We start from the raw sequence: 27,904 nt of genomic DNA on the forward strand, positions 1-27,904 counted from the left end.
ATAAGCTTATTCTTAGAGGTCTTTTAAAGCTCCAGGATTCACCGGCCAAGACCTCTCAGCATGTGAAATCCACTAAATCTACCAAGCCATTGGCTCCAAGTTCGGAGCCATCCTCGGTTCAGACTCTACCTTCTACTTCGGTTCCGGCTGGCACCGATAAGACTATCTCCCCATCGGCTCCATCAGAAACTTCGGAGCCTTTGCTGAACCACAAGAGGCTGAGGTCCCCTTCTTTCAAATCGGTACATTCGGCTCCTCTATCTCCCTTGCTTCAGAGCGAGCACAGTCACAGATCCTCTCACTCCTCTCGATCCTCTAGGCTGTTGGATAACGATGTGGAGAGAGTGGTCAGTAGGTTGCTAAAGTCGCAGGCACTTGCCAAGATGTTGTCCAGCCCACCTCAACAGGTGTCGGCTTCGTCCACTTCTATCGATGTTCCTCCTCCGACTCCAATGAGTTTGGAGCCGGAGTTCGTTGGGGTTCGAGTAGTGGAACCGTCAGCTCCGATAAATCTATCTCCTTCGGTTCCGTCATCGGCTCCGATCCTCTCGGTGGTGCTGTCCGTCGAGGGATCTGGGCGCCAGGGCTCCCTTATCGACTCCGAGGGGGCGAGCGGCTCCGATCCCCTCGGTGGTGCTGTCCGTCGAGGGATCTGGGCGCCAGGGCTCCCTTATCGGCTCCGAGGGGGTGAGTGGCATCGGACCCTTGTCTGACCCCTTTCTCCCTCTCGGAGCTTCGGTGCAGGTGAGCTCGGCTCCTACAACGGCCTCGGAGCACTCTACCTCGGTGCGGAGAAAGATTCAGATTTCCTCTGAACCGGAGCTTTCTCTGCATCATGGCAGGGACGCCTTCGAAGTCATGAGGAGTGTGTTGGCCACTGAGTCAGCTCCACTATCGGCCCCACTGGCTCCGTCCCCTGTAGTGCCTGTGACAACCTCTGCTCCTCCTCCAGACCCCAAGCGTAGGGAACCGGCACTCCAGGGAACACCATTGGGTGTTTCCTCTTCTTCCGAGGCCTCCCCTGATCATTCAGAGGAGCCCCCTCATAAGAAGAAGTGCAAGAGGAAGCACATTGACTCCCCTGAGTCTGTCACTTCTGATACAGACTTAGATGAATTGGAAGGGTCCCAGAGATCCCCTCTCTGAAGATGTTTCCTTCTCGGACATCCTAGAAATGCTTAAGCAGATGGGGAATTGGAATCCCCTAGCCCCTACCGAGGATGAGTCTGTATTTCTGGATGCGTTCGGTTTCTGACCTTCCACCTTCTGGGTTTCTCCGCCTTTCGATCCACTTATGGCAGTGGTGGCTCGAAAGGCTTGGTCATCTCCGGATGCAGTGTAACCAACTCCGAGGAGACCTGGCAAATTCATCACAGCACCCCAAGATAAGCAGTTCCTTACCAAAGGTGTTCCTGTTGATGCCATGGTGGTAGCAGCAGCCACCAAAAAAGAGTTAGCAGAGACCTCTTCGTCTGTCTATCCTCCTAACAAGGAGTCTAGGACCATGAACAGATATGGGAAGCGAATGTTTGCTTCAGCGACCTTTTCTGTGAGGTCACTGAACTACTTATGTCATTTTACCCGGCTTCAGAGGGATCTCCTTAAAGAGCTCGGAGATACCCTTCAAGATCCATCAGCTGAGGGTTCTCAAGCTAAAGTAGCTTCCCAGCTGGCGACGCGTAATTCTGTAGTTAACTCCTCCATGAGGCTCATTTCCTATGCAGCCAATGATGCAAGTAGAGCCACAGGTACGGGTGTGGCCCTTAGGAGGCATGCATGGATGCGGCTGTGTAATTTTGCGGAACTCTTTCGAGCGTCATTCACCAACACCCCCTTTGATGGTTCCTTTCTTTGTGGACCACAGGTGAAAGACACTTTGACTAGGTGTGAGCAAGAAGGCAAGACTCTCTCTTTGCCGTTGGAGTCCGTTTTTCCACTCCTCCTAGACCACACCCAAAGGTCAGAAGATTAGCAAAATGTGGTTCCGAAAATCCTACGGAGCCTTGCCTGACACACGTAGCGATTTTTCCTCCAGGGGTAGAGGGGGAAACAATAACAACAGATGCCGCCCTCGTGGCAGAGGGGGTCCGCAGAACCAGGGCAACAGAGAATCTTTCTCTGATAAGCCCTTTCAGCATCCCTGAAGGGTTGCCCGGCTGCTCAGATCTGGAGGCAGTCGGGGGAAGACTTTCACTGTACCCAAAAGCCTGGCGAGTTTTAACGCAAGACAGATGAGTACGGTCCATTATATCCGGAGGTTCCAAAATTCCCTTCTGTCAATCCCCCTTACCGTCAAGGAAATCCCTTCCAGATGTTCCACCCAATCTGAAGGACCAAGCAGTAATAGAAGTTTCAAAACTGCTAGAAAAGAGTCATCCAGGAAGTCCCGGCAGACCAGCATGGACCTGGAACTTACTCAAGGCTCTTTTTGGTACCAAAAAAGACAGGGGACTGGAGACCGATTCTGGATCTCAGCAGACTAAACAGGTATGTACAAAGAACAAAGTTTCGGATGGTCACGCTACAGTCCATTCTACCCTTTCTGGGTCAGGACAATTGGATGTGCCCGATAGATCTTCAGGACGCGTACTACCGTATCAAGATGGACAGGCGCTCCAGGAGATTTCTTGGCTTCCGGCTAGGAGCCAGTCATTACCAGTTCAGAGCTCTGCCCTTTGGTCTCACCACAGACCCCAAGGTGTTCACCAAATGTATGGCAGTGGTCACGGCTCACCTGAAACTTCGAGGATTCCAGGTGTTTCCATATATAGACTGGCTCCTCACTGCTACTACCAGGCATCACCTTCTTCAAGCCAGGGACAACACAATCACAATCTGCTCCCAGTTAGCCATTACAATAAACTTCGAAAAATCTGTCTTGTTGCCCTGTCAGTCTATCACCTACATAGGTGCAGACTTAGACACAAGGAACATGTCCGCAAGGCTACCGCCAGAAAGGGTGTCTACAATTCATCAGCAAGTACAAATTCTGATGCAGAGCAAAAGAATCCAAGTCAGGTTCGTCCTTCAAACTCTGGGTTCCATGGCAGCAGCCATTCTTCTAATCCCACTGGCCCACTTTCACATGAGGATCCTTCAGTGGCTTCTGTTCACACAGTGGTCTTTCCAACAGCAGCCCATGTCTCACACAATCATGATTACAGAAGCATGCAAAAGGCACCTTTTCTGGTGGATGGTCTCCCCACTAGTGACTCAGGGTAGACACTTCATTCAGCCCCCTCAGGTAGCCACAGTGACCACAGACACCTTCCTGATAGGGTGGGGGGGGGCATTATCAGGGCAGGACAGTCCAAGGCACTTGGCAGCCTCACGAGTACCATCTGCACATAAACGTCCTAGAAATGAGAGCAGTGCTGCTAGCGTTGCAAGCCCTTCAGGACTCTCGTCCTTCTGGGACCATTGCAATTCAAACAGACAACATGTCAGTGGTGTGGTACATCAACAAACAGGGCAGAACCAGGTCCTACCCCCTGTGTCGAGAAGCACTCAGACTGTGGCAGTGGGCGATTTCCTCCCAACGTTTTCTGATTGCGACGCACATCCCTGGGAGGTCCAGCGTCATAGCAGACAGGCTCAGCAGAGCTGTCCTCATGCCTCACGAGTGGTCTCTGAATCAGGAAGTTGTTTTATCTCATCTTCCGCAAATGGGGACAGCCTTGCTGCAATCTTTTTGCCACTCCCCTTCAACAGCAAATGCAGCAACTACTTCTCCATTCTTCCACTTCCAGGTCACTCACCCAGAGACGCTCTAGTCCACCATTGGCCTCCGGGACTTCTTTATGCCTTTCCTCCGTTTCCCCTGATTCCAAAACTCATACAGAAAGCAATATCATTGGGTTGCAAAATGATCCTCATTTCCCCCTACTGGCCTCGACAGATATGGTTCCCGTTCCTGCACCATTACCTTCTCGATCAGCCCTGGACTCTGGATCCGATTCCAGATCTACTGATTCATCAATCAGGTGGGTTGCATCAATCCTTCCAATTACTCCAGCTCACAGCTTGGTTGCTCCACTTCCAACCTTAGCCAGGCTTCCCAGCATTTCCCTGGCTGTACGTGAGATTATTGTCTCCTCTCACAAGTCCACAACCAGAAAAACTTCTGCTAGTAAATGGAAACGTTTTCTTCTTGGGCAGAGGCTAGGAACGTACATCCCTTTTCAGCCCCAGTCCACGAAATTCTGGAGTTCGTAGCACAACTTTTTCATTCCGGGTCCGATTCTGCTACAATCCGGGTTCAATTAGCAGCCATTTCTAACTTTCATATTGGTTTGTCAAATTCAAACATTATGTCTCATAAGCTCTGTAAAGCTTTTTTGAGAGGGACTACTCTCCTTAGGCCTCCAGTGAGAGATCCCCCTCCTCCTTGGGACCTTAATTTGGTACTAACTTCCTTAACTCTGCCCCCTTTGAACCAGCAGCGTCCTGCTCCATTAAGTTTCTATCTTGGAAGACGCTCTTTCTGGTAGCTATTACTTCAGCCAGACGCATCTCTGAACTTCAGGCACTATGTGTTCGTCCTCCATACTTGGTTTTTCATAAGGACAGGGTTGCTATGAGGACTAATCCTTTGTTTCTTCCGAAAGTCTGCTCAGAAAATAATTTAAACCAATCTATAGACCTTCCTGTGTTTTTCCCTAACCACACCAACAAGGCAGAGTACAAACTACACCAATTGGACGTTCATAGACAATTGCGTTTTGATCTGCACAGGACTAAGGAAACAAGGAAGTCTGACCAACTATTCCTTTCCTATGCTCTAGGCAAACAAGGTCTCCCACTTTCCAAGGTGACCTTATCCAGGTGGTTGTCTCACACTATTACCTTCATCTATCAATTAAGGAACAAAGAGTTACCTATTAAACCGGAAGGTCATTCTACTAGGGCCTTGGCCACCTCTGTAGCCTTCCAATCTAGGTTGCCCATGGATTCTATCTGCAGCTGCTACGTGGGCAAATCCTCAGACCTTTATTTCTCATTACAAGCTAGATATGGTCTTCAGGAGCAGCGCTGACTTTGGTTCCACTGTTCTGAAGAGTCTGTTCCAATGAGCCACCCAGGATTGTAGGTGCCAGGGACGCTGTCCCAATCAGCAAGAACAAAGGCGAGATAGACAACTTAACATAAAGAAGTTATGTACCTACCATAACATTCCATGTTAGTTGTCTTCATCTCCCTTCTTTCTTGCGTCCCACCCTCCGTCCCCCTGTCCTATTGGACCGAGCGGAGTTCTGGTTTCACTGGCTGAGTGTTCTCTGGTTTGTTTCCTCTACTGACTTAGAGAGTATGACAGGTATTTTCAACCTATTTGTTTGGACAGGTTTATTCTCTGGCTATGTCTGGGGTTAGCTATTTTAAATGAGATCTGGGTAGCTATCGCTAGGCGTCATGGGATAAGGGGTAGCCTCGAGCCAGTAGACAGCTCTCGAGCTATAGAAGATGGCCAAGTCAGAGCCTCCGATCCCAACCAGCAAGAAAGAAGGCAAGATGAAGACAACTAACATGGAACGTTATGGTAGATACACAACTTCTTTATTTGCACATTTGTCCATCTCAGACCCACAGTACTCCCTAAATGTTGTTAATGGGCCATGTAATGCTCTTCTGACATTAACTACTTTGCATCTTTACATTTAATTTTACCCCTTGCCAGCCTGTCTAATTCTTCTGGAAAGTAATAAACTTGCTTATTTCTGTGATTATATTTACCTTGGTCAATCAGTGTGGAGGTGAGAGAACTAGGTGTCAGTTGGCTTCCTTATGTGACTATTATTTTTTTGTATACTTGGTTTCTTCTTTCTACCGGTATATGCAGATCATGCACTTTGTGTAGTAGCACTGACACCACTTTGACTTGTCAATGTCGCTGATTTTACCATCATCATCATCGATATCGTTCTTCTTTGAAACTGTAGAGTAGCTACTCAGGACGCATAGCCAGGAGATATTCCTCCTACTGGAAAATGCCTGTGCCTCTCTTCGGGATAAGGCAACAATCCTGTCAAAGGTGCTGAGTCAGTTACTTCAGCCTATGTCTCTTCTGTGCCTTTGGAACCAGGCTTTTTAATTAAGTTTTAATTGCTCTTTCTTTTATTCTGTATTGCCGTTTTAAGCTTATTAGCACTTTATATCCTAGAATCAACCAAAAATTGAAACATAGCTTGTACCTGGACAAAGTAATCTAAGTCTATTAGTGCTACCCATCTTCTGGATAGGATACAGAAAACCATCATTTGGGAATCATTAGTGACCTTGCAGACAAAACGAGCAAAACTCAGAGTGGGTCAGTGTGGTAACTGGGATTTCTGCAGCGTTACTAATATTTGATATGATCTGACTTTGACAGAAATTGAAACCCATATACAAGTGCTGTGCAATGAAAGTAAACTTTGTTTGCAGCTACAAAATGACTTTTTCTTTTGTTTCTTGTATCTAAGGTGACAACTTTGCCAAACACACTGGTGGGAAATAATGTGCCCCGACAGAGAGTGAGAAAAAGGCAGAAAGTTTTTGCCCTGGCTAAAAGGTAAGAAGTTTATTCATGTTTGTTAGTAATGTTTTTAGTTTTATCATTTGAGCTCCTTTGGTTGGGCAGTAAGATCTGTCCCGTAACCTCCTTTTCCCCCATGTTTGCTCATGGTGTCAATGTGTCATATCAACAGTGACCAGCTGGAGCCATTTTTCACACTGCATGGTGGGGAACCCTTCCATGCCCCACATGCGCTCTCACATTCATGTGTACAGCCAATTTAGAATGTCCAGTCCACGTACTGTGTGTCTTTGGAATGTGGGAGGAACCTAGAGGAACAAGAGAAAACCTACTTGGAACACAGAGAGGACATGCATACTGTATACAGAAGGCACCGCAGCTGAGAATTGAACCAGGGATCCTCTTCCTATGAGGTGACAGCGCGAACTACTGCACTGTGCTGCCTTTGGGTGGGCATTAAGATGAGAAAAGTAGAACTGACATTGACTTTCCAGTGACTGTAGAAAATAATTATGCCCATGTACTTTGATTTGCTTCCTTAATGTAGAGCTCTTTAAGCACAAGTCATACCCCCTACCTCACATACCAACTCCCATCCTATTATCACTACTCTCCTTCTGCACATAATACTTTAACTTTCCTTTTCTTTCTTTCTTCAGTTCCCTTTTCATTGCTTCACATCACTCCCACTACCGCCACACCATCTCATCTGTTCATATTGTTTCTTCCTATCCATTTACTTCTTCCTTCCTGCAGTTCTCTATTTCTTCCACACTGTTTCACTCCTCTTCCTCTCCTCCTATGACATCTCTTCTGTTTACATTGTCTATACTTTTTCTTACTATTATGTAATGCACTGTTACTATATTGTTAACCTCTTTCTTCTTAGATACACTCTTGAATTTGTAATTTGGAGCTTTTCTGTCTTAGCCACTAGTGCAAACAGGCTCTACTTCATACTTCCAATCTTGGTTAATACATGGAAGTAAATCAATCAGTTAAATTAATGATTGAATGTGATTAGTTTAAGCCCATTAGTTTTATCTGCTGCAGAATCTAGCTGCCTTATAAGTCATTCAGTTGCAAGAGGGTAAAATCAGGATATACCGGGATATTTACTCAGTGATATACCCTCCATGGGAAGCAGCATAATCAAATATGCTTAGTTAAAAGTGAATATATAAAAACAGTTCATGGGGGGGGGGGGCAGCAACTCTTCACTGAAACTCACATTTGTTGCTGACTTGTGCAAATTCTGCAGCAGTGACATTAAGCAAGCTGGTATTTTGGTCCCTGTTACATTCAGAGGTCATATTCACCACAAAAAATAGTTTCTTTCAGACAATTTGAACCACTTTACTATTTCCAGAGACATCTGGATAGTAGTCCTTTCTAAACTTAAACCCAGCTCTGTAACATCAATTTCTGATGCGTCTTTCTGATTTTGTAGAATCTGATATTACTGATTTTAGGATAATGTCAAATCAGTTCATGGTTTACAAACCATTGATACAAAAATTTATTTACCAGTATTTGGCAAGTATGGTGGAAAGTCAAGCATATGTAAGCACTGCAATGTAAAAAAAAAAGGGGGAGAGAAAAGTGGGGGAGAAAGGAAAGGTGTGGTGAAGAGAATATGATAAAAGAAAAATCAGTGTCCTTTTTCCCATGCTTGCATAGGGAAATGACTGGGTTAAGGTCCTAGACGTTATCCAGTAACACATTTATTAGAAAATATGAAAATGAAAAAGAATATTGGATGTTATAAGGCTTTTTTCTGGTAAGAATGTACCCTTAGCAGTTCTGTGTCTGGTTTGCATGTCACTAGAAGACAATTTGATAAAAAGAAATGGCATAGAGAAAGAGTTTACTGAAAGCATTCAAGAGTTTTCTCAGCTGGGATATCTATAAAGATAGACAAAATCAAATAGCACTTAATAGTAGCACATGCTGTACCATGCATCTCAGCATGACTAATCTTTCTTTTTGGTTAACTCTAGCCTGTCTGTGTAGCTATCAACTTAGAACTTTTGCTATTATTAAGAAGCAAAACCTTCTATATTTGAAGATGTACATAGTTCTGTGTGTTGTTAACAGGTTTTAGGGTTTTTTTTCTGTTTGACGGCTTTCAAAAAAAAGTTATGTAAGATGTGGCATGGGCTCAAATGGATGTGACAAGAAACAAATGTAATATTGTATCTCAAGAAGATTTGAAACTGCCTTAAAATGTTCTGCAACACTAATGTTCCTTTCTGGTTTTGTCATGTATAAAATAATATTGTCTGCAGATAGAGCCAGCTTTTCATGACTGATATACCAATTATATCCTTCGATTTCTGAGTCCCTTATTCTCTTTGCCAGTAGTTCTGAATATAATGCAAACAACAAAGGGTAAAGCAGACGACCCTGCTTGGTTCCTCTACTCAAGCAGAAATTATCAGAGAGGACCCCACCCACTTTAATTTTAGCATTTGTTTTCCTTGATACAGTTATAAGGTTGATTAGGAGTGAATATGAGGAATCGGAGATGAAAATCAACGTGGTTGTGGTCCTCTCTGATAACTTCTGCTTGGGTAGAGGAACCAGGCAGGGTTGTCTACTTTCCAAGTCTTCTTGGGAAACAAAATTAATGAAGCTAAAATAAAGGCAGTCGTGGTAAATTATGTACCCACAAAAAATTAATCCAACAATATTCATATTTATGGGGACATGATAAAATGAAGTATTTAGGAGTATGGATTAGAAATTACTCTGTGGTGGCAGCTAAGGATATGTGACACAACAACAGCAGCTGTATTTTCTTTTATTCAGCTTCCATCTGGATTATTAGTATACTAACCTTGTCAAATGTTTGCCTTCCCTCCACAAAACCACATTGATCCATATCTATCAATTTTGACAACACCTTTGCTGTTCTTTTAGCTAGTATACACATAAACACTTTGCAATCATGGTTTAAAAATGCAGTGGAGCTATATGAAGCTGGGTCTGATGGGTCTTTACCATCTTTGGGTAATACACCCACCACAGCTTTCTTCAAAGTTGTTGGTGCTTCCCCTTTTTTTAAATACTGTTACACAAATTTTCCAAATCTTTATCACTTTCTTCCCTCCTAACTTTCACAGGAATACCATCCGTTTCTGAAGACTTCCTGCAGATTGATTATAACCACTGATTTTATCTCATCTTCTCCTGTCTTCATTATTATTCTTGGGGTAATTAAGTCTTCCATAAATATTTCATTTGTGCTATTTCTTGATTTTCACATTCCTCTGATTTATACAAATTTTCATAAAATTTCCAGAATATCTCTAATACTTGTATAGGATCTCTGGTTATTTGTCTTGTTATAGTCTTCCTAAGTTTGGGGACAACCATTTCTACTTTCTGTTAACTAAGTTGTTGCGCTAAAAGTTTTTGTGCTTCAAAGCTGTTGTCAAAAAATAGTTACTTAACAGCAATCTTTCTAAACACGTGCATGTTATGCAAATACTCTCATTTTGTCTTTAGCCCTCTGCAGTTGCACCTCTTCTTGTTTTGTGAGATTCCCGTTATTCTGCAATACTTTAACCTTTGTCAGCCCTCTAAATAATTTGTATTACCTCTTAACCATGCGTCTTTCTACCATATTTTTTAAACTCCATTTTCAATTTGTCCCACTCACTAGCTGTCACTTCTGAGGAAATTTCTACAGTCTCTAATAATTCTCGAATACTTTCCATTGCCCATTCTTAAATTCCTCTTTTTAACAGACAGGTGGGAAAGCCCCAGTGTCTTGTTTTTACTTCATTACCCTGCATTTTTATCTTGGTTTTAATCAGTGCATGATTTAAAACTGCTGATGGATTGGTGCCAAAGCTTTCAATCAAATGTATATATTCCTTTGAAGTATAATTTCTATCCATTCTATCCCATTTATTGTACATTGGAGAATAATGTGTAAATTCTGTCGGAGCTCTTGCTATTGAATTTGCATATTCCATATCAAATATTTCCATGAATTTCTTCAGAAATCTGCCCTGTTTTGTTATATTTTCCCCTTCTCTGTCCCCCTCATGCATCCTCACTGTTACAAATCAAGTTCCAGTCCCCATAAAAGCATTTTGGTGGAATATAAATACATATCAGTGTAATCTTTATCCCTTGCGTGTAGCCCCTTACTGCCATAAATCTACCCTTGTCTTTTTTTGCTTTTCTTTCTCTATAGGAGCCCCTATAGCAATTACTATTATTATTCCTGTTTTCCTTTGTCCCTAATATTCTGCTGAATATTCATCCTAAATTCTTCCTTTGTCAAATTCACATGCTTATTTCTTTCCAAATGCATTTCCTGCAACACTATTTGTACGCTTCGTGTCTTAATATGGCGTGATACTCTTTCCTTTTCATCTGTACCTGTAAGGCCATTTATGTTCCAAAGTAATATGGATAGCATAGCCATTATTATGAAAAGCTATTGTTCCCACCTAATATTTATGACATTTTTTTGAATGTGTGTTTCCAGCGTTTGTCTGACATGCACACACTGTTTGGCATACTGATTTTTTTGCAGTTGTTTCTTCTCTCCATTTTGAACCTATGTCACATTTTAATACTTTTTTTAATGGAAGCTCTCAAATAAATTAAATTAATTTTTCAGAGCACTCCAATCACTTGTTATTTAGAACAAACGCACAAAATTGTGTACCTCTTCAAATAATGAAGTTTAACCCACTAGATACCAACAATTGCCCCAAATCGACAGTTTCAGCTACAGGACCACCTGACCTAAAATGAAGGTTACCCATGCTAAAGCGCATGTTAACAGCCTGTGTTCCCCCTTACACCGATTGGTGTCTTTTCTTTTCTTATATCTCTTCCACTCTCTGATGCAAGAAACAGTGTGTATGCTTTCAGAAAACATTAACATTTAGCCTTAAAAAATAAATAAAAAAGCACTTATTCTCTTTAACTTAATTGTACACTGCTCTATTAAATGCATTAAAGCATTCAGGCTGCTTGGGAGGCAGCTCTTATTCACGTCCCATAATCTGTAACTTTATTTTTCACTGAACTGCTTGCCATTGTACCTTTTAATTTTGAATTTCTCCCAGCAAAGAATGCTCAGAACTCTCAAGATTAATTGCTTGCATCTGCTGAGAGCTGTCTCCATATAAAAGTAGTTAGTAATGAGAAAAAACAACTAACATCTCTGCAGACACATGAAGCAGTCTTTTCACTCGAAACAGAATGCAGAACTTCTTTCAGCTGCAGACATCTCAGCTTCCATTGTGAATATTTTAACAGTAAAAACATCCTAATGTCTTTGCAAATACAAGGAACCATTTTGCATGGCTTTTATCATTTTGTCATATTTTTCATACCTACATACTTACAAAAACACTTTATAGTTTAAGCCAAGGGTATTCCCTTTGTAAAAATAAGGTGGGGTGGAAAATTGTGGTGGTTATACTATATGCCATGATAAGTAACTGAAGACACCTCCTAGATTTAAAATACCCCTGGATATCCAAAACTGATTTACCATATAACATGCAGCTTATATCATGAAACATTTTGCACTAATGTTAGTAACGATTTATTATTTTTTTTCTTAGTTATTTTTCTCTTTAGTGTCCTCCTAAACATTAATGAAATAAAGTGAGGTGTATACTTTACAGTTCACGCAGAAAGTTAACAAAGTCATTAAAAGTCCAGTCTTTCTCAGCCACTTTTTTTTTTTTGCAAATCTGTATTTCAGAAGTGTGACCGATGCTTTAGTGTGTCCCATTTATTCACTAAATTCGATGTTGCTGGTCTTCATTCTATTCATCTCCCAACACTAGACTCTTGCTCAAGTACAAAGTACTCTTGATTGTTTTAGTCAACTCCTGTGCTTTTTCTCCGTCTCGAGCATTTCCTTTGTAACATTGGAAAAGGTTTCAGTGGCAAAGTCTCTCTATGAGCTTTTCAGAAGAATGAGAAGCAGACTCCCCCTTCTGTTTGCTCACTCACTTTTTGTTGGATCAACTTTATTTCCTCCTTAGCCTGCTCTCCATCTAGCAACGTTTTTGATCCTCAAGGAAAATATTCTAAAGACAGCTGTCTGTAGCAGCTTGAATCTCACAAAAGCCTCTCGAAATTCTGTGGTTGGTGGGAGATATTTTGCTTCTCTCTTGCCAGGTGTACAGTGAATAATCAATGTTAAGTTGTCAATCTCGCCTTCATTCTTGCTTGATGGGTTCGGAGCCGATCCCTCGGCTCCGACTCGGCACTTGCTAAGCTCGAGAGTCACTTTTACCAGCTCGAGGCAGCCCCATATCCCATGATGCAAGGCGGTAAGTACTCAGATCTCGTTTGCCGCTTCGCTTATGAGGTCCTCCTTTTACCAGCTCCTGGTAAGTGATTCTCTTTTTGGATATTTAAGCCCCTTTTTCTTAAAAAACCCTTAATTGTTAGTTATTAGTTAATTTTTACCTTTTGTGACAGAAAATCCCTGTCTTTTCTAATTATTTTTAGTCAAATTTACCCATCCCATCCCCTCCCTGTTAGGGTGTGTGTGTTGTTTATAGAAATACCTTTTTGGGTATTTTATTTAAGTTAATTTTTGACTGGTGTGTGTGTGTGTTTGTGTAAAGCACCATGTCAAAGGAGAGGGTCTCAGGTTTTAAGAAGTATGACTCGTGCTGTCAGAAGATGTCTCTGACAGACGGTCACACTTCTTGCCTTTATTGCTTGGGCCCTCTTCACCTGCACGACTCCTGTGCTATTTGTCATTCCTTCAGCCAGAGAGTCCTGCAGGAAAGACGTAATAAACTGATCCTTAGGGGCCTTCTTAAGCCGGAGGGCTCTCCGGCTAAGTCGGCTCCATCCAAATCAGTTAAACCTTCCAAGGCCCAGGCTTCTGTTCCTAAGCCTGCGGCCTCGGCTCCGACTGCATTGAGTCGAGATCGGCTCGGCTGGAGCCGATTCCGCTTAAGCCTTCGGCACCGATGACTATCGGTGCCGAATCTGTAGCGACCACTTCGATGTCGGCTCCGATCAGTTCCGACACCCATGTGGCACAGGCATCGGTGTCGGCTCCGATCGGCTCCGACACCGTTACTTTGGTGGCTGTATCGGCTCCGGCTGGAGCCGATACATCGAGGCTTCCTGTCAGCTCCGAGAGGTCGGCCCCGACAGGATCTATAGTATCGGCTCCGATGGCTCATTCCAGGAAGAGGTCGAGGTCTCCTTCCTTGGAGCCGATACTTTCGGCCCGCTTCACCTCTTCTGTCGGGCGGAGCCATCGGACCCGATCTTCAAGGTCATCCAGGTTGTCAGATCATGACCTAGAGAGAGTGGTCAGTAGATTACTTAAGTCACAGGTACTGGCCCAAATGTTACACAGTCCGTCTCAACAGGCGACTGTTGGTCCACACCCGTTACAGTTCCTCCTTCAACTCTACCCCAGAGCTTGGAGTTGGAGTCTTCGGAATGGTTACTGCTACGGCTGGAGGACGGATACCCCTTCTGTTCCTTCAGCCTCTACTCTTATCTCCTCTTGAGACCTTCCTTAGAGGGATTCGTGGTCGGGCTTCCATGGTCTCCTCCGAGGGGGTGAGTGGCATCGGACCCTTGTCCGAACCCGCTCTTCCCCTTGGAGCCTCGGCCTTGGTGAGCTTGGCTCCGACATCTGCCTCGGAGACTTCCCTTTCGGTGGTCCCTGGAGTTCCTAGCTCTTCGGAGCGGGTTCTCTCGGACCTGCCTGGGAGGGGAGCATTCGAGGTGATGAAGAGTGTACTGGCCACTGGTATCAGTCAGCAGTCTGTTCCCGTAGCTCCTCCCTCTATAGTACCTGTTGACATCTCTGCCACTTCTCTTGCTACAGGACCCAGAGATCCTCCGCCTCAGGTTTCCCCATTGGGAATTTCCCCTCTTCCGAGGATTCTCCTGATGTTTCGGAGATCCTCCTAGGAAGAGGACTTGTAAGAGGAAGCATGTAGACTCCCCCGAGTCTGTCACTTCGGATACTGACTTTGATGAGTCAGAGGGATCCCCTCTGAGGATGTCTCCTTCTCAGACATCCTAGAACTTCTGAAACAGAGGGGAAACTGGCCCACCAACAATCCCTCTGAGGATGAGTCAGTATACCTAGAGGCGTTTGGATCTCGGCCCTCCACCTCCTGGGTGTCTCCGCCTTTCGACCCCCTTATGCAGGTTATTGCACGAAAGGCGTGGGCAGCTCCTGACTCTGTAGAGCCAGTCCCTAGGAGACCTTCAAAATTTATCACTGCCCCGTGTGACAAACAATTCCTTACTAAGGGTGTCCCCGCTGTTGCCATGGTGGTGGCTGCGGCCACCAAAAAGGAACTTGCAGATCCTTCCGTGCCCGTCCATCCTCCTAATAAGGACTCTAGGACCATGGATAGGTACGGTAAGCGGATGTTTTCCTCAGCGACCTTTGCTATGCGTTCGCTGAATTACCTATGTCACTTCACCAGACTCCAGAGGGATATCTTGAAGGAGCTGGGAGAAGTAGTTCAGGATCCAACAGCTGCAGGGGCTCAAGAAAAAATTGCTTCGCAGCTAGGAACCCTCAATTCCATTGCAAACTCCTCCATGCGGCTAATATCTTATGCTGCGGATGGAGCGAGTAGAGCCGCAGGTACAGGTGTGGCTCTTAGACGCCAAGCCTGGATGCGGCTATGTGATTTTGCGGATCCCTTTAAGGCGTCCTTCACAAATTCTCCCTTTGATGGGTCAGCTTTGTTTGGCCCTCAGGTGAAGGAAACCTTGACCAGGTGCGAGCAGGACGGCAAGACTCTTTCTGCTGTTGGAGTCCGTTTTCCACCCCTTCTAGACCTTATCCCAAAGGACAGAAGGGCGGAAGATGTGGTTCCGTAAATCCCAAGGAGTCACGCGGATTCACGTGGTCAGTTTACCCCTAGAGGCAGAGGGGTAACAACAACAGACGCGCTCTAGAGGCAGAGGGGTCGAAGAACCAGGGAAACAGGGAGCCTCTCTCTGACAAGCCCTTTCAGCATCCCTGAGGTGTTGCCCGGCTGTCCCTCCTTGGAGGCAGTCGGGAAGATTATCACTGTACCCAGAAGCCTGGCATTCCCTCACTCAAGACAGATGGGTACAGTCGATCATATCCAAGGGTTACATAATTCCTTTCGAGGAAAGTCCCTTCCCCTCAAGTTCCCTTCCAGATGTACCACCGGTCTAAGGGAGATTGCAGAGTCAGAAATCTCAAAACTACTGCAAAAAGAGCCATTCAGCCAGTTACAATAGACCATTCAGAGCCGGAATCTACTCAAGGTTCTTTTGGTCCCCAAAAGACGGAGACTGTAGACCAATATTGGATCTCAGCAGACTCAACAAGTCTGTCAGGAAGACAAGATTCGAATGGTCACTCTTCAGTCAATTCTGCCCTTCTTACAGAAGGACAACTGGATGTGCTCAATAGATCTTCAGGATGCGTGCTATCACATAAAATTCACAGACGCTCCAGGAGATTTCTCCGCTTCGGCTGGGGTCCAGTCATTTCCAGTTCAGAGCCCTGCCCTTTGGTCTCACTACAGCCCCCAGAGTGTTCACCAAATGCATGGCAGTGGTCACGGCTCACCTGAGACGTCAAGGATTCCAGGTGTTTCCGTATCTCGATGACTGGCTCCTGTCAGCCACCACCAGGCATCAGCTTATACAAGCCAGGGATTACACAATAGACCTTTGTTCTCATTTGGGCATCTCAATCAACTTGAAAAGTCATCCTTATCGCCCTGCCAGTCTATTACCTTCATAGGCGCAAACTTAAACACTGTTCGGATGTCAGCTACCCTTACAGAACAAAGAGTTTCAGACATTCAGACTCATGTCAGGATCATTCTGGCCAGCAAGAAAATACAGGCCAGAATGGTTCTAAAGGTATTAGGTCTCATGGCTGCGGCCATTACTCTTCTTCCCTGGCTCGATTCTACATGCGCCTTCTTCAGTGGATGCTGTTCACACAATGGTCATACCAGCAACTTCCAATGCGTCACCAGATTCTGGTGACACAGACATGCAAAGAGCATCTTGCTTGGTGGATCACATCGTCTCAGGTTCACCAAGGCAGGTACTTTGTACCCCATCCCCGATAGCCACTGTCACAACGGATGCCTCCCTGACCGGGTGTGCTGGTCATTATCAGGGCATGATGCTTCATGGGGCGTGGCAGCCGTTCGAGTACCATCTGCACATAAATGTCCTGGAGATGAGAGCAGTGCTTTTAACGTTGCAAGCCCTCAACGACTTTCTTCCCGTAGGGACAATTGCAGTCCACACAGACAACATGTCTGTAGTTTGGTATATCAACAAACAGGGCGGAACCAAGTCCTACCCCTTGTGTCGAAGCGCTCAGACTATGGCAATGGGCGATCTCCTCTCATCGGTTTCTGGTAGCAACGCATATCCCTGGGAAAACCAACATTATAGCGGACAGATTGAGCAGAGCTATCCTCATGCCTCACGAGTGGTCTCTCAAGCAATCTATAGCGGAAGAGATTTTTCTGGAATGGGGTCGTCCATGTTGCGATCTTTTGCTACTCCCCAAAACAGCAAATGTCCAGACTTCTTCAGCCTCTTCCCTCTATCAGGCCATCCCCCCAGAGACGCTCTGACCCAGGATTGGCCCCAGGGACTTCTTTATGCCTTCCCTCCATTTCCTCTGATCCCTCAGGTGATCCAGAAAGCTACCGTTTGAGAGCCAAATTGATTCTCATTGCCCCTTACTGGCCTCGACAAGTTTGGTTCCCGTTCCTCCATCATCACCTTTTGGTGCAGCCGTGGCATCTGGACCCAGTGCCAGATCTTCTGATTCACCAATCGGGTCAGCTGCACCGGTCAATCCCTTCTCTCAACCTCACAGCATGGTTGCTCCACTTCCTTCCTTAGCCAGGCTTCCTTTGATCTCTAACCCAGTTAGAGACATCATAGTAACCGCTAAAATCCTCTACCAGGAGGATTTACACAAGCAAATGGAAATGTTTCTTTTATTGGGCTAAGGCCCAAAATATTGATCCTTTTACTGCCCTGTTCAGGCAGTCCTGGACTTCTTAGCAGAGATTTTTCATGCAGGCTCCTCTTCTTCCACAGTCGGAGTTCAATTGGCTGCTATTTCCAATTTTCATGTCGGGATAGCAGACCATAATATTATGTCCCATAGGCTCTGCAGGGCCTTCTTGAAAGGAATTTTCCTACTAAAACCTCCAATCAGGAATCCTCCTCCTCAGTGGGATCTAAATTTAGTGCTGACATCCTTGATTCTTCCCCTTCGAGCCAGCTGTTTCTTGTTCCCTGAAATATCTTTCTTGGAAAACTTTATTCCTAGTGGCTATTACATCTGCCAAGAGGGTGTCTGAACTTCATGCTCTTTCGGTTCGACCCCCCTATTTGGTTTTTCACAAAGACGGAGTATCTTTGAGAACTAATCCAACCTTTTTACCTAAGGTCGCTTCAAAGAACAATCTGAATCAATCCATTGATCTTCCTGTATTTTTTCCTAACTATTCAGATAGGGCTGAACAAAAGCTACATTATCTTGATGTCCACCGTCAACTTAGATATTATTTGGTCAGAACAAAAATTTAGAAAATCTGATCAACTTTTTGTTTCCTATGCGGATAATAAAAAGGCCTTCCTGTTTCTAAAGTGACCTTGTCCAGATGGCTTTCTTGGTCATCTCTGAAATTTATACGCTCAGGGGAAAACAGCTGTGCTCAAAACCTAAAGCACATTCAACTAGGAGCTTAGCTACTTCTACAGCTTTTCAAGCTAGACTTCCTTTGGACACTATTTGTGCAGGGCCACTTGGGCCACTCCTCACACTTTTGTTTCCCATTACAAATTGGACTTGGCCTCCAGGGACAGAGCCAGTTTTGGCTCTACAGTCCTCAAGAGTTTGTTCCATTGAGCCACCCAGGATAGAGGTGCTAGGGTAGCGGTCCCATCAAGCAAGAATGAAGGCGAGATTGACAACTTAACATTAAGAAGTTATGTACCTACCATAACGTTCCATGTTAGTTGTCTTCTCTCGCCTTCTTTCTTGCGACCCTCCCTCCTTCCCCCTGGCCTGGACAGACCTTATATAAGAAACTGTTATGCTAAAGACCATTCAGACCTGGTCCTTTTTCCATCTGTAAGTTTTCTTTCTTCCTTTGGGAAGTATTTTATGCTTGGTGCTATTGCCCTTTGTCAGCAAACGAGATCTGGGTACTTACCGCCTTGCATCATGGGATATGGGGCTGCCTCGAGCTGGTAAAAGTGACTCTCGAGCTTAGCAAGTGCCGAGTCGGAGCCGAGGGATCGGCTCCGAACCCATCAAGCAAGAAAGAAGGTGAGAGAAGACAACTAACATGGAACGTTATGGTAGGTACATAACTTCTTATTTTCTTCAAACCCTCTACTGTCGCCAGTTTTTACTACTTTTCCATTCTGCAACAGTTTCTGCTAGTATGATTGCATCTTTACTAATATAGATCTTGGCTGCTTTCTTATGGCCAGGTTTGGAGGAAACACTTAATATGCCCTTCTAATTAACAGTCCTGCTGTGGAACACCAGTCCAACTGATTTTTTTTTTGTTTTCATAAAGTTAATGTAGTCTGTTCCATCCAGTTTCTTTGGTATAGCAGAAAATCTAAGGTTTCCTCAGCACACGTTTGTCTTCTAACTCTGGTATTTTTGAAAGAGCTTGTTAAACCTCATATTCAGACAGCTTTTTCTTTATTTTAACCTCTGTTTTTTTATAGTTTTATCAGTTTATTAAATGGCTACTTAATGCTGCTTCTATTCTTTCCCGTCTTTTGTTATTTGAGTTGACATATTCCTTAAATGCTTCATTTTCTTTTAATCCCCTCCGAGTACATTTGATTTATTTTTCCTGTAAATTACTGGAAGCAGTCTATTATACCAAAGCTGAAGTTTGAACTTCTTTTTGCTGAACAGCTGCAGGATTCTTCCCAGCCAGCGTTGTTTCTTCACATTTTATGGTTGATTTTCTTTCTAGTTTTCTAAATTTCTTCTTTGCTGGCATACAAGCAGTTTACTTACTAGTCAGTAATTGATTTTTTTTCTCAAAATGACAGTTTCGTTGGCTGTTATTTCTCAGTTTCTGCTTTTGCACCAGGATAGCTGAAAGTAAGCTGTTGATCAGTGTGCAGCCATCTTGGAAGTCCTGAAGTCAGGATTGATAGTGATATATATTATGTTGTATACAGAGTTTTTTAAATGTAATTGAAATCATTCCATTAGAAAAGCCAGCTGCTATGGCATAGATGGCTAATGTCCTGACTAGGATACAGGTGACAGAGTGGGCAGGAATGAGAGGTGGGTATGTGGAGTTGGCCATATACTGCCACAGTCCGTTGAGGGATGGGCAGTGATGGAAATGTGAGGCCTGGGGTGAGGAGTTAGGCTCACTATGCAACTGCCTGTTGTTAGCATTTAATGCTGATGCATAGAAGCATATAGCTGCATGAGGGAGGCATTGTGGCAAGGATCACATACCCTCCTTCCTGGGGGAAGAGGGTTAGGCCTTTACAGATGTCATAATTGCCTGACTGCAGATCAGACAGCTCAAGTTTGAATAGTAACTTGGGCACTGAGTGGTGCAGGCAGGGAGGATTCATGTACATTCTGAGGGGGAATGTGCATGTCTGGACATATTAGCAAGGCTAAATTTCCCTGGTGTTGACTGGGGCAACAACTAAATGTTACCTGAGGGTGGGTGGGGCAGTCCTGCCTGACAGAAGCTCCTTGCAGAAGTGAAGAATGGTATGGTGGTAATGTCCACTGGATGTTCCACCTTCAGGGATTTTCTGGGTAGCACAGAGTGTGGGGAGGTAAGCAAAGACCCTAAAGTAGTATGATGCTGTCTCAAGTTCCTAATTTTCCTTACCAGCCCTTAACATGGGTTGGAGTTGGTTAGGGCGAGGCTAATCAGGTTTACTAGACACTGTGGCTTGGAACATCCTGAGGAATCACTGAGGGTCAACTGTAGGAAACTAACATGTGCTTGGATAAAAGCGAGGGCATAAGTTACCCAAATGGCTATGTGAAAGATAACCTCCTGTAGACAGCTGTTGCCCTGATTTTGGTTGAAATTCTTTGATAAGACTTAGTGCTCCTGTGACATTATTTTATTCTCTGAGACGAAAGGTCTTTTTTGACCGTACTTTGAGCAGCTCAAGCACTGACAACACCAGTACTTGTAATCAGTAGTTTGGGCTCATACTTGAGCAATGATGTTCTAAGCAGCAGTATCCGGTACCGTACCAGCAACTGTCCTATGAGGTCCTGGGACTTCTACCATGCTTTTAACACCAACATCGTAAATCCAGTTGTCACTAGCGGCAACCTATAAGCTGGGTTTTAGCAGCTGCAAAGTTGTGCAGCTGTCTTGCTGCCCTTCCTCTTATGCTTTCATTGCTGTTGCTGTTATTTTATTGTTGGTAATTGCCTAATTAAGGGGTGACGTGTAGAAAGTGTAAGAGAGAAGATTGCAGGAGTTCTTTGAGTTGTTCAAAACTCTCAGGGCTGTTAGAACCATTCTGACTAATTAACTAAATTATAAACTCACAGTTCAATTTATCAGGTAGCTTTTGTCTAGCATTATATCCTGTCCATTTGATTCTACCTATGTTGATCCTTTATAAATCCAGAATCATGTCCTGTATATTGTTTTAGGGATCTGCTGCCTGGTGGTGTTTTTTTTAATTTATTTTTTATTCTGGTCTCACTACCCTTGGGAATACTAGATGTTCTTCATGTTTCACTGTTGCAGTCATTACATTTGGGTAATCTGCTGGCAGGTTGCCCTCAGTCGGCCTGAATAACAAAGTCTTGGGTCCTGCGTCGGTTGCTGTCTCCTCTTTCATGACATCAGGTTGTCAGAGGTATAAAACATGCAGCCGACGCCATTTTAATCAGTCTTTCTTGCCACGCGGTGCCCGAAGCAGTAGCAGTTCGCAAGTGCCGGTCGGCTGACTCCTGAAATTTTCATTTTCGAGTTTCAGAACCGAAGTCTTCAAACTAAAGCTAAGTACCCCGTTGGGGAAACCTTTTCTTGCTCCTTACCGATGTCAGTAAAAGTTAATAATTGCATTACTTGTGGGAAGCAAATACCTCATAAGGATTTTCATTTGTACTGTATTCCTTGCCAAGGCCCTGATGACAACGTGCCTTCCTGTCTGTTTTGTGCTAAATTTAACCAACGCACTATTGAGCATCGGTATATTTTTGCTTCGAAATATTTTGGTTCAAGATTTAACTACCCTGAAATGTCGTCGGGTAGCAATCCGACTGCTGGAGTTCACAAAAAACACAAGGAAAAAAACTGAGACAGACCATCGAGGTCCAAAACCGATGACGAAGCTTCTCCTAAGCCAGTCACCGGTACTCAGTGAGGCGCTTTCGCAGCCCCTGATACATACCCGCTACATTTGAGATGTCTCTCCCTTGGATGGGCCCGGAGCCGCTGAGCAGGCACAGGCTTCTGAGGGTGTTTTCAGGCCTCAACATTTTTATATTAAACCGACTCCATCAACAAATACAAGATCAAAACAACTTCTATGACTAAAAACCCGACGCATGAGCCACATGCCCAGGCCCCTGTGCCTAAAAAACAAATTATCAAAATGGCTGAGGATTTAATTACCTTGATCAGGGGTTCCCAACCCCCCCCCCTGCTAAGAGGCCTAGGCAAGGCACTTATTATGAATCTTCAGATCAGGTTTCCATTTCTTCTGATTCCTCTTCTGATCAGGAATTTTCTGTTCTTCCTTATGAGGATTCTGATGCAGAGGAATCCATCCCATCTGCATCTTCTCCTGAGGATTACTCTTTTGGAGAGACTTTGCATACTTTAAGGGAACATTTTCACTTCGAGAGTCAGGACTTCTCTGAATCAAAAAAGAGACTTGGGGATTTCCTTCTTTTTCCTCAGCATAGGCCTTTGGCAATGCCTCCTTTTTTAGACGTTGTTGATGATGTGTTCTCGGAATCAAGCATGGCTCCTGATTCCCTGCCACCGGCTCCTAGTAAGCCAGACAGATATTACAGAGTACCTGACTCCCACAAATTTCTTTTCAAAAATCCTGCTGCTGATCCTTAGACTATTTCTCAGGGTCCCAAGGATGTTAAGGCTGCTACAGCCAAAAATCCTACCCCTTTTGATAGAGATTCCAGGGCGCTGGATAGATGGGGTAAGAAGGTTTATACGTCTGCAACCTTGGCAATCAGGGCTTTAAACTGCCAGTTTCTTATGCTTAAATATCAACAGCATGTTATGGGCTTACTGAAACAGAAAATTACGTTGATTTCTGATTGTGTGGAAAATAGAGTTACAGGAATTATTGCATTCAGCAGAACAGGTTGGAAAGCATAGTTTGCAATGTGGTTTTGATTCCTTGGGGGCCTCTTGTAGGGCCGCCATTACTGGATCTGTGATAAGAAGGCATGCCTGGCTCAAGGAGCAAAATCTGCCTGATCATGTTAAAGCTAAATTGTTGGATACCCCTTTGCAGCATGATACTCTGTTTGGTAATAAGGCAGAAGAGGTTTTAAAGAAAATGCAAGACAAAGCTAAATCTATGCAAACTGTAAAAGATTTCTTGCAAGTGCAGCCACCCAGGTTCAGTAAGCACTGGCCTACTAAAAATTGGTCCTTTCCTGTGTCCAACAGAGACACTCCGGGAAAACCCAGGTGCTCAAAAGGCTCCAGATATCAAACACAGGGATCTTACAGGTCAAAGCAATGGGGTGCCTCCACCTCCAAATCTGGAGGTAAAGCACAACCCTACAGTAAGCAGTCTCAATGACTTTCCTCTACCATCTCCAAGCACTTATCTTTTGACAGCCCCCTTGGGGGAAAACTAGCACTTCATGCTCAAAATTGGCAGTTAATTACCCAGGACAAGTGGGTATCAAACATGGTGTCCCAGAAGTACAGATTTCATTTCCATACTTTGCCAATTCCAAACAGATGGCCAGATCTGTCACAAAACCAGTGGGCAGAGGCCCAGAAACAAGTCATGTCCCTCATGGATATGGGGGCTATTCAGCCAATACCAGAAAAGGAAAAAGGACAAGGATTTTATTCAAGACTTTTCCTGGTACCCAGAAAAGACGGTTCATGGCATCCACTACTGGACTTATCGATTCTGAACACATTCCTGGACATTCCAAAATTCACAACGTTGACTTTACAACAGCTACTGCCTATGCTAGGCAAGAATGCTTGGTTAGTAACTCTAGACTTGAGGCATACCTGCATATCCCAATAAGAGAATCTTGCGGAAGATACCTCCGCTTCAAAGCAGGTTTTTTGCATTACCAATTCTCTGCATTGCCCTTTGGCTTATCTACTGCACCCAGGGTCTTTACAAAGTGCCTGACACCAGTAATTGCATTCTGCAGACAAAGGTACATTCAAATTTATCCTTATCTGGACGATTGTCTCATTCAGGCAGAGGACAAGGACATTCTTCTTCAACATCTGGCATTTGTAAAAAGGCTTCTAGCATGACTAGGGTACACCATAAATGAAAAGAAATCACAACTGGTACCCTCTCAAATAATTACATTCCTGGGTGCAAGCTTGAATACAACTGCCCAGATGGCTTACCTCACGCCAGACAAACAAATACAATTGACAACATACTTCAAACAAATGGCAACAAAAACCCAGTTATCTGCAAGACAAATTCTGCAGGCTTTGGGGTTCATGGCATCCTGCATTCTACTAATTCCGTATGCGAGACTGCATATGAGGAAAGTTCAATGGTACCTAAAAAGTTTATGGAGTCAATATTGTCACAGCCTGGAAACAATGATTCCTCTCATTCCCTGCCTACAACAGGAGTTTCTTTGGTGGGCAGAGACATGTCACCAAAACAAGGGACTGTCATTCACTCTACCCCCTGCCACCCAAACCCTAACTACAGACACATCAGATTATGCTTGGGGGGCCCACCTGGCAGGGAGAGGCATTCAGGGCAAATGGAGCCCAAACCAAATGCATCTGCATATCAACCAGAAAGAAATGCTAGCTGTTCAGAATGCTCTGACAGCCTTCAAGGACTTACTTCATCCAGGACAACTACTGATAAAGACAGACAACACCACATTTATGTGGTACATAAACACGCAGGGGGCTACCCATTCCTACCCCCTTTGCAGACTAGCCATGGCCTTGTGGAACACAGCCTTGACTTACCAAATACGTCTTCAAGCTCAATTCCTGCCAGGAAAGCAAAATACTCTGGCAGACAACCTAAGCAGAAATCTTATGGACCCGCACAAATGGAAACTGGATCCACAAATCTTCAGCATGTTAACACAGAAATGCGGAAGCCCAGACATAGATCTTTTTGCCTCTCCCCAAAACTGTCAGTTGGAGAAATTCTGCGCAAGAACTCATCACAAAAAAGCATGGAAAGTAGATGCTCTATCCTTCAGCTGGAAAAACCTATCAGTCTATGCCTTTCCTCCTCTGCCTCTACTCTCCAAGGTCTTACTAAAAGTCAGACAGGAAAAAACAAAAATGATTCTAATTGCTCTGGACTGGCCTCGCCAACACTGGTACCCGCTTCTAAGCAATATGTCACACCTTCCTCCGTGGTACTTGCCTCAAACACCTCCTCTACTGTCTCAGCAGAACTATCAAATTCTGCACACTCAACTCCAAACTCTGAATCTTGCAGCATGGCTAATCAACTAATTATTCAAACCACATCTCTCAGTAAACCTGTGATGGATGTCATTTTGGAAGCCAGAAGGCCTAGTACTAGAAAATCTTATGCTGGTAAATGGAAGAGATTCTGTGCTTGGAACCAAGCACAAGGAATAGACACAGCAAAGCCCACTATTCCTCAGATTTTACAATACTTAACTGAGATGCTTGACAAGGGCCTATCTTTTTCGTCAATAAAAATCCATGCCTCTGCCATCTCAGCTGATTACAACACAGAGCCTCCCCTCTTTTCTCATCCACTGCTAAAACAGTATCTCAGAGGGGCCAAAAATGTAAGGCCTCCCAGGAGAGCACGAACTCCTGCATGGGACCTCAATTTTGTGCTGGAAGAACTCACCCTGCATCCTTTTGAACCAGCAGCTACTGTGGATATATAATTTCTATCTTGGAAGACAGCTTATCTTTTGGAAGTCACTTCAGCTAGAAGGGTTTCAGAACTACAGGCTCTCATGGCAGTGGAGTCTTTCATTATATTTTACCCGGACAGGGTGGCCCTCAGGGCCAATCTTTCCTTTATGCCTAAGGTGGTATCCAGTGTGGCTCTTAACCAGACCATTCACCTGCCAACATTTTTCCCAAATCTGCAGAACAAGGGGGAGCAGATTCTGTATTCATTGGATGTACACAGACAACTAAGATTCTACTTAAACAGGACAAAATCTCTAAGAAAGTCTGAGCAAATGCTGGTAGCATTTGCTGCAGGATCAGAGGGGAAGGCTATATCAAAGCAGGCTATTTCTAAATGGATAAGCCACTGCATTCATTTCTGCTATTTGCACTATGGTAAACCTGTGCCCAAGGGGATCAGATTCCATTCCACCAGGGCTGCCTCTACTTCAGCAGCTTTTCTCAGAGGGGTCCCAACCAAGGACATTCTAGAAGCTGCAACTTGGAGCTCTGTTCATACGTTCACAAAGCATTATCATTTACCTCTCTTCTCTAAATCCAGGGTAGGCTTTGCCACTGCAGTTCTGCAGGGCCTTATAGCTGCTCCTAATGCTGTTTAGTTGCATCCTCCTATCCATAGCTTTGGGATTCTACCCAAATGTAATGACTGCAACAGTGAAACACGAAGAACATAGTACAGTTGTGTACACTTACCATCAATGTAGATGTTGGAGTGTACTCACTGTTGCAGTCCGGGTTACCCACCCGCCATCCTCCATTCTATACCTTTTCTTTCCTTCACTATACTCAAAAGCCTTTGTGGTGTATTTGCTTTTAGTTGAAGGTCAATTTTATGTTTCAAAGGTGCATTTATATATTTACAGTTTATTTATATATTTTTGCTCCCCATTTGGGGGGCACCTGACATCTGGGGCAAGAAAAACTGATTAAAATGGCATTGGCTGCATGTTTTATACCCCTGACATCATGGAAGAGGAGACAGCAACCGACGCAGGACCCAAGACTTTGTTATTCAGGCCGACTGAGGGCAACCTGCCAGCAGATTACCCAAATGTAATGACTGCAACAGTGAATAGACTCTAACATCTACATTTATGGTAAGTGTGCACAACTGTACTTTCTGATTACACTGCTATTTTCTCCAAGGGCTGTATTGCATGCTGTGGCTCACGAGATGAATGCCTTTCTAGTTTTCTGTTTGTAATCATTGCTGCTGTTTTACTTTTTTCTGATTCCCAACTAGTGCTAGGGCTCCAAAATCAGGCATTGTTGCAGTTTGATGTTGATTTACGTCCTTTGTATTACTTTTTTATCCCAACTGTTTTGTGTATTATTGTTATCCTTGTCTTTATCTACTTTCCTTATGACTACTACTATTAAATACCATTTCTAAAAATATAGTAAATCGCATTTAAGTTCACATTCTTTGATTAACCCTTCTTCTGTCTCTCACTACCTTCTTTCCAGCTGTGTGTGGGTTTTGAGAATCTTTTTGCAAGCATTGTCACAGCCAATGGAAGCAGGAAACTTTGGATACCCCTGAATGTACTCCTCACGTGGAGCATCATCCACACCACCACCTCCTTCAGGCGAAAGACTGGAGCGCTTTTCTCTGAGTGGACCCCAAGGTTCTGAACTTTTGGCTGATAAGCTATCCATCATTCTGGGGTCCTTCTTTGGGCTGTTTTATACTAATGCAAGTTCAATTCAATCTGCTAAGCAGGCATGGGACTGTTTTTGAAATGTTGTGTGAAGTTAGTTGACTTTGCTTTTGTCATGGCCATTAGGCTTGATAACTTTGGTCTTCATTTAACTGTGGCTATACATCCTGATGCCTCTGTGATACAGTGCTCTAGAAGCAGTAAGATGGGAAGCAGGTTTGTTTTCTGAGGTGGTTCAAGGTTTTGACTGACACGGAATGCTTCTAGGTTGAGCAGTTCCTTTGAATTTTTTCCTTCTCTCTTCATCTACCATCCACCAGGTTGTGTGAAGGTATTCTTACAGGAGTTCACTAGCTTGCTTGGTGATTCATCTAATTGTGCTTGGTGACTTTACTGTTTGGGTTCATGAGTCTGTGGCTCTTGTTAAGAAATTGAACTGTAACATGAAATGTTTTTGCTTTGCTGAGGTCATTACCTCTGCAACACATAGACTAGGCCAGTATCTTGAACTCAATCTTCCTATTGGATGGGAAAGACCTGGTCTTGGTAGTGAAAAGGGTCTCATGGTCTGA

The 27,904-nt window shown here is 44.1% G+C and overlaps 1 protein-coding gene across 1 annotated transcript in view; it reads left to right on the plus strand.

Moving 5' to 3' along the window:
- The window catches only part of PNPLA7 (patatin like phospholipase domain containing 7), a gene marked incomplete in the record, with an annotated part of 4,152,928 nt that overhangs the window by 581,724 nt on the left and 3,543,300 nt on the right, over positions 1-27,904 (plus strand). Inside the window, 1 exon segment of the mRNA XM_044064320.1 lies at positions 6,459-6,547. Within this exon segment, the coding sequence (XP_043920255.1) occupies positions 6,459-6,547 (89 nt within the window).

The sequence above is a fragment of the Protopterus annectens genome, chromosome 2.part2 (assembly GCF_019279795.1).
Source record: "Protopterus annectens isolate FY-2018-M chromosome 2.part2, PAN1.0, whole genome shotgun sequence".
Lineage (NCBI taxonomy): Eukaryota > Metazoa > Chordata > Ceratodontiformes > Protopteridae > Protopterus > Protopterus annectens.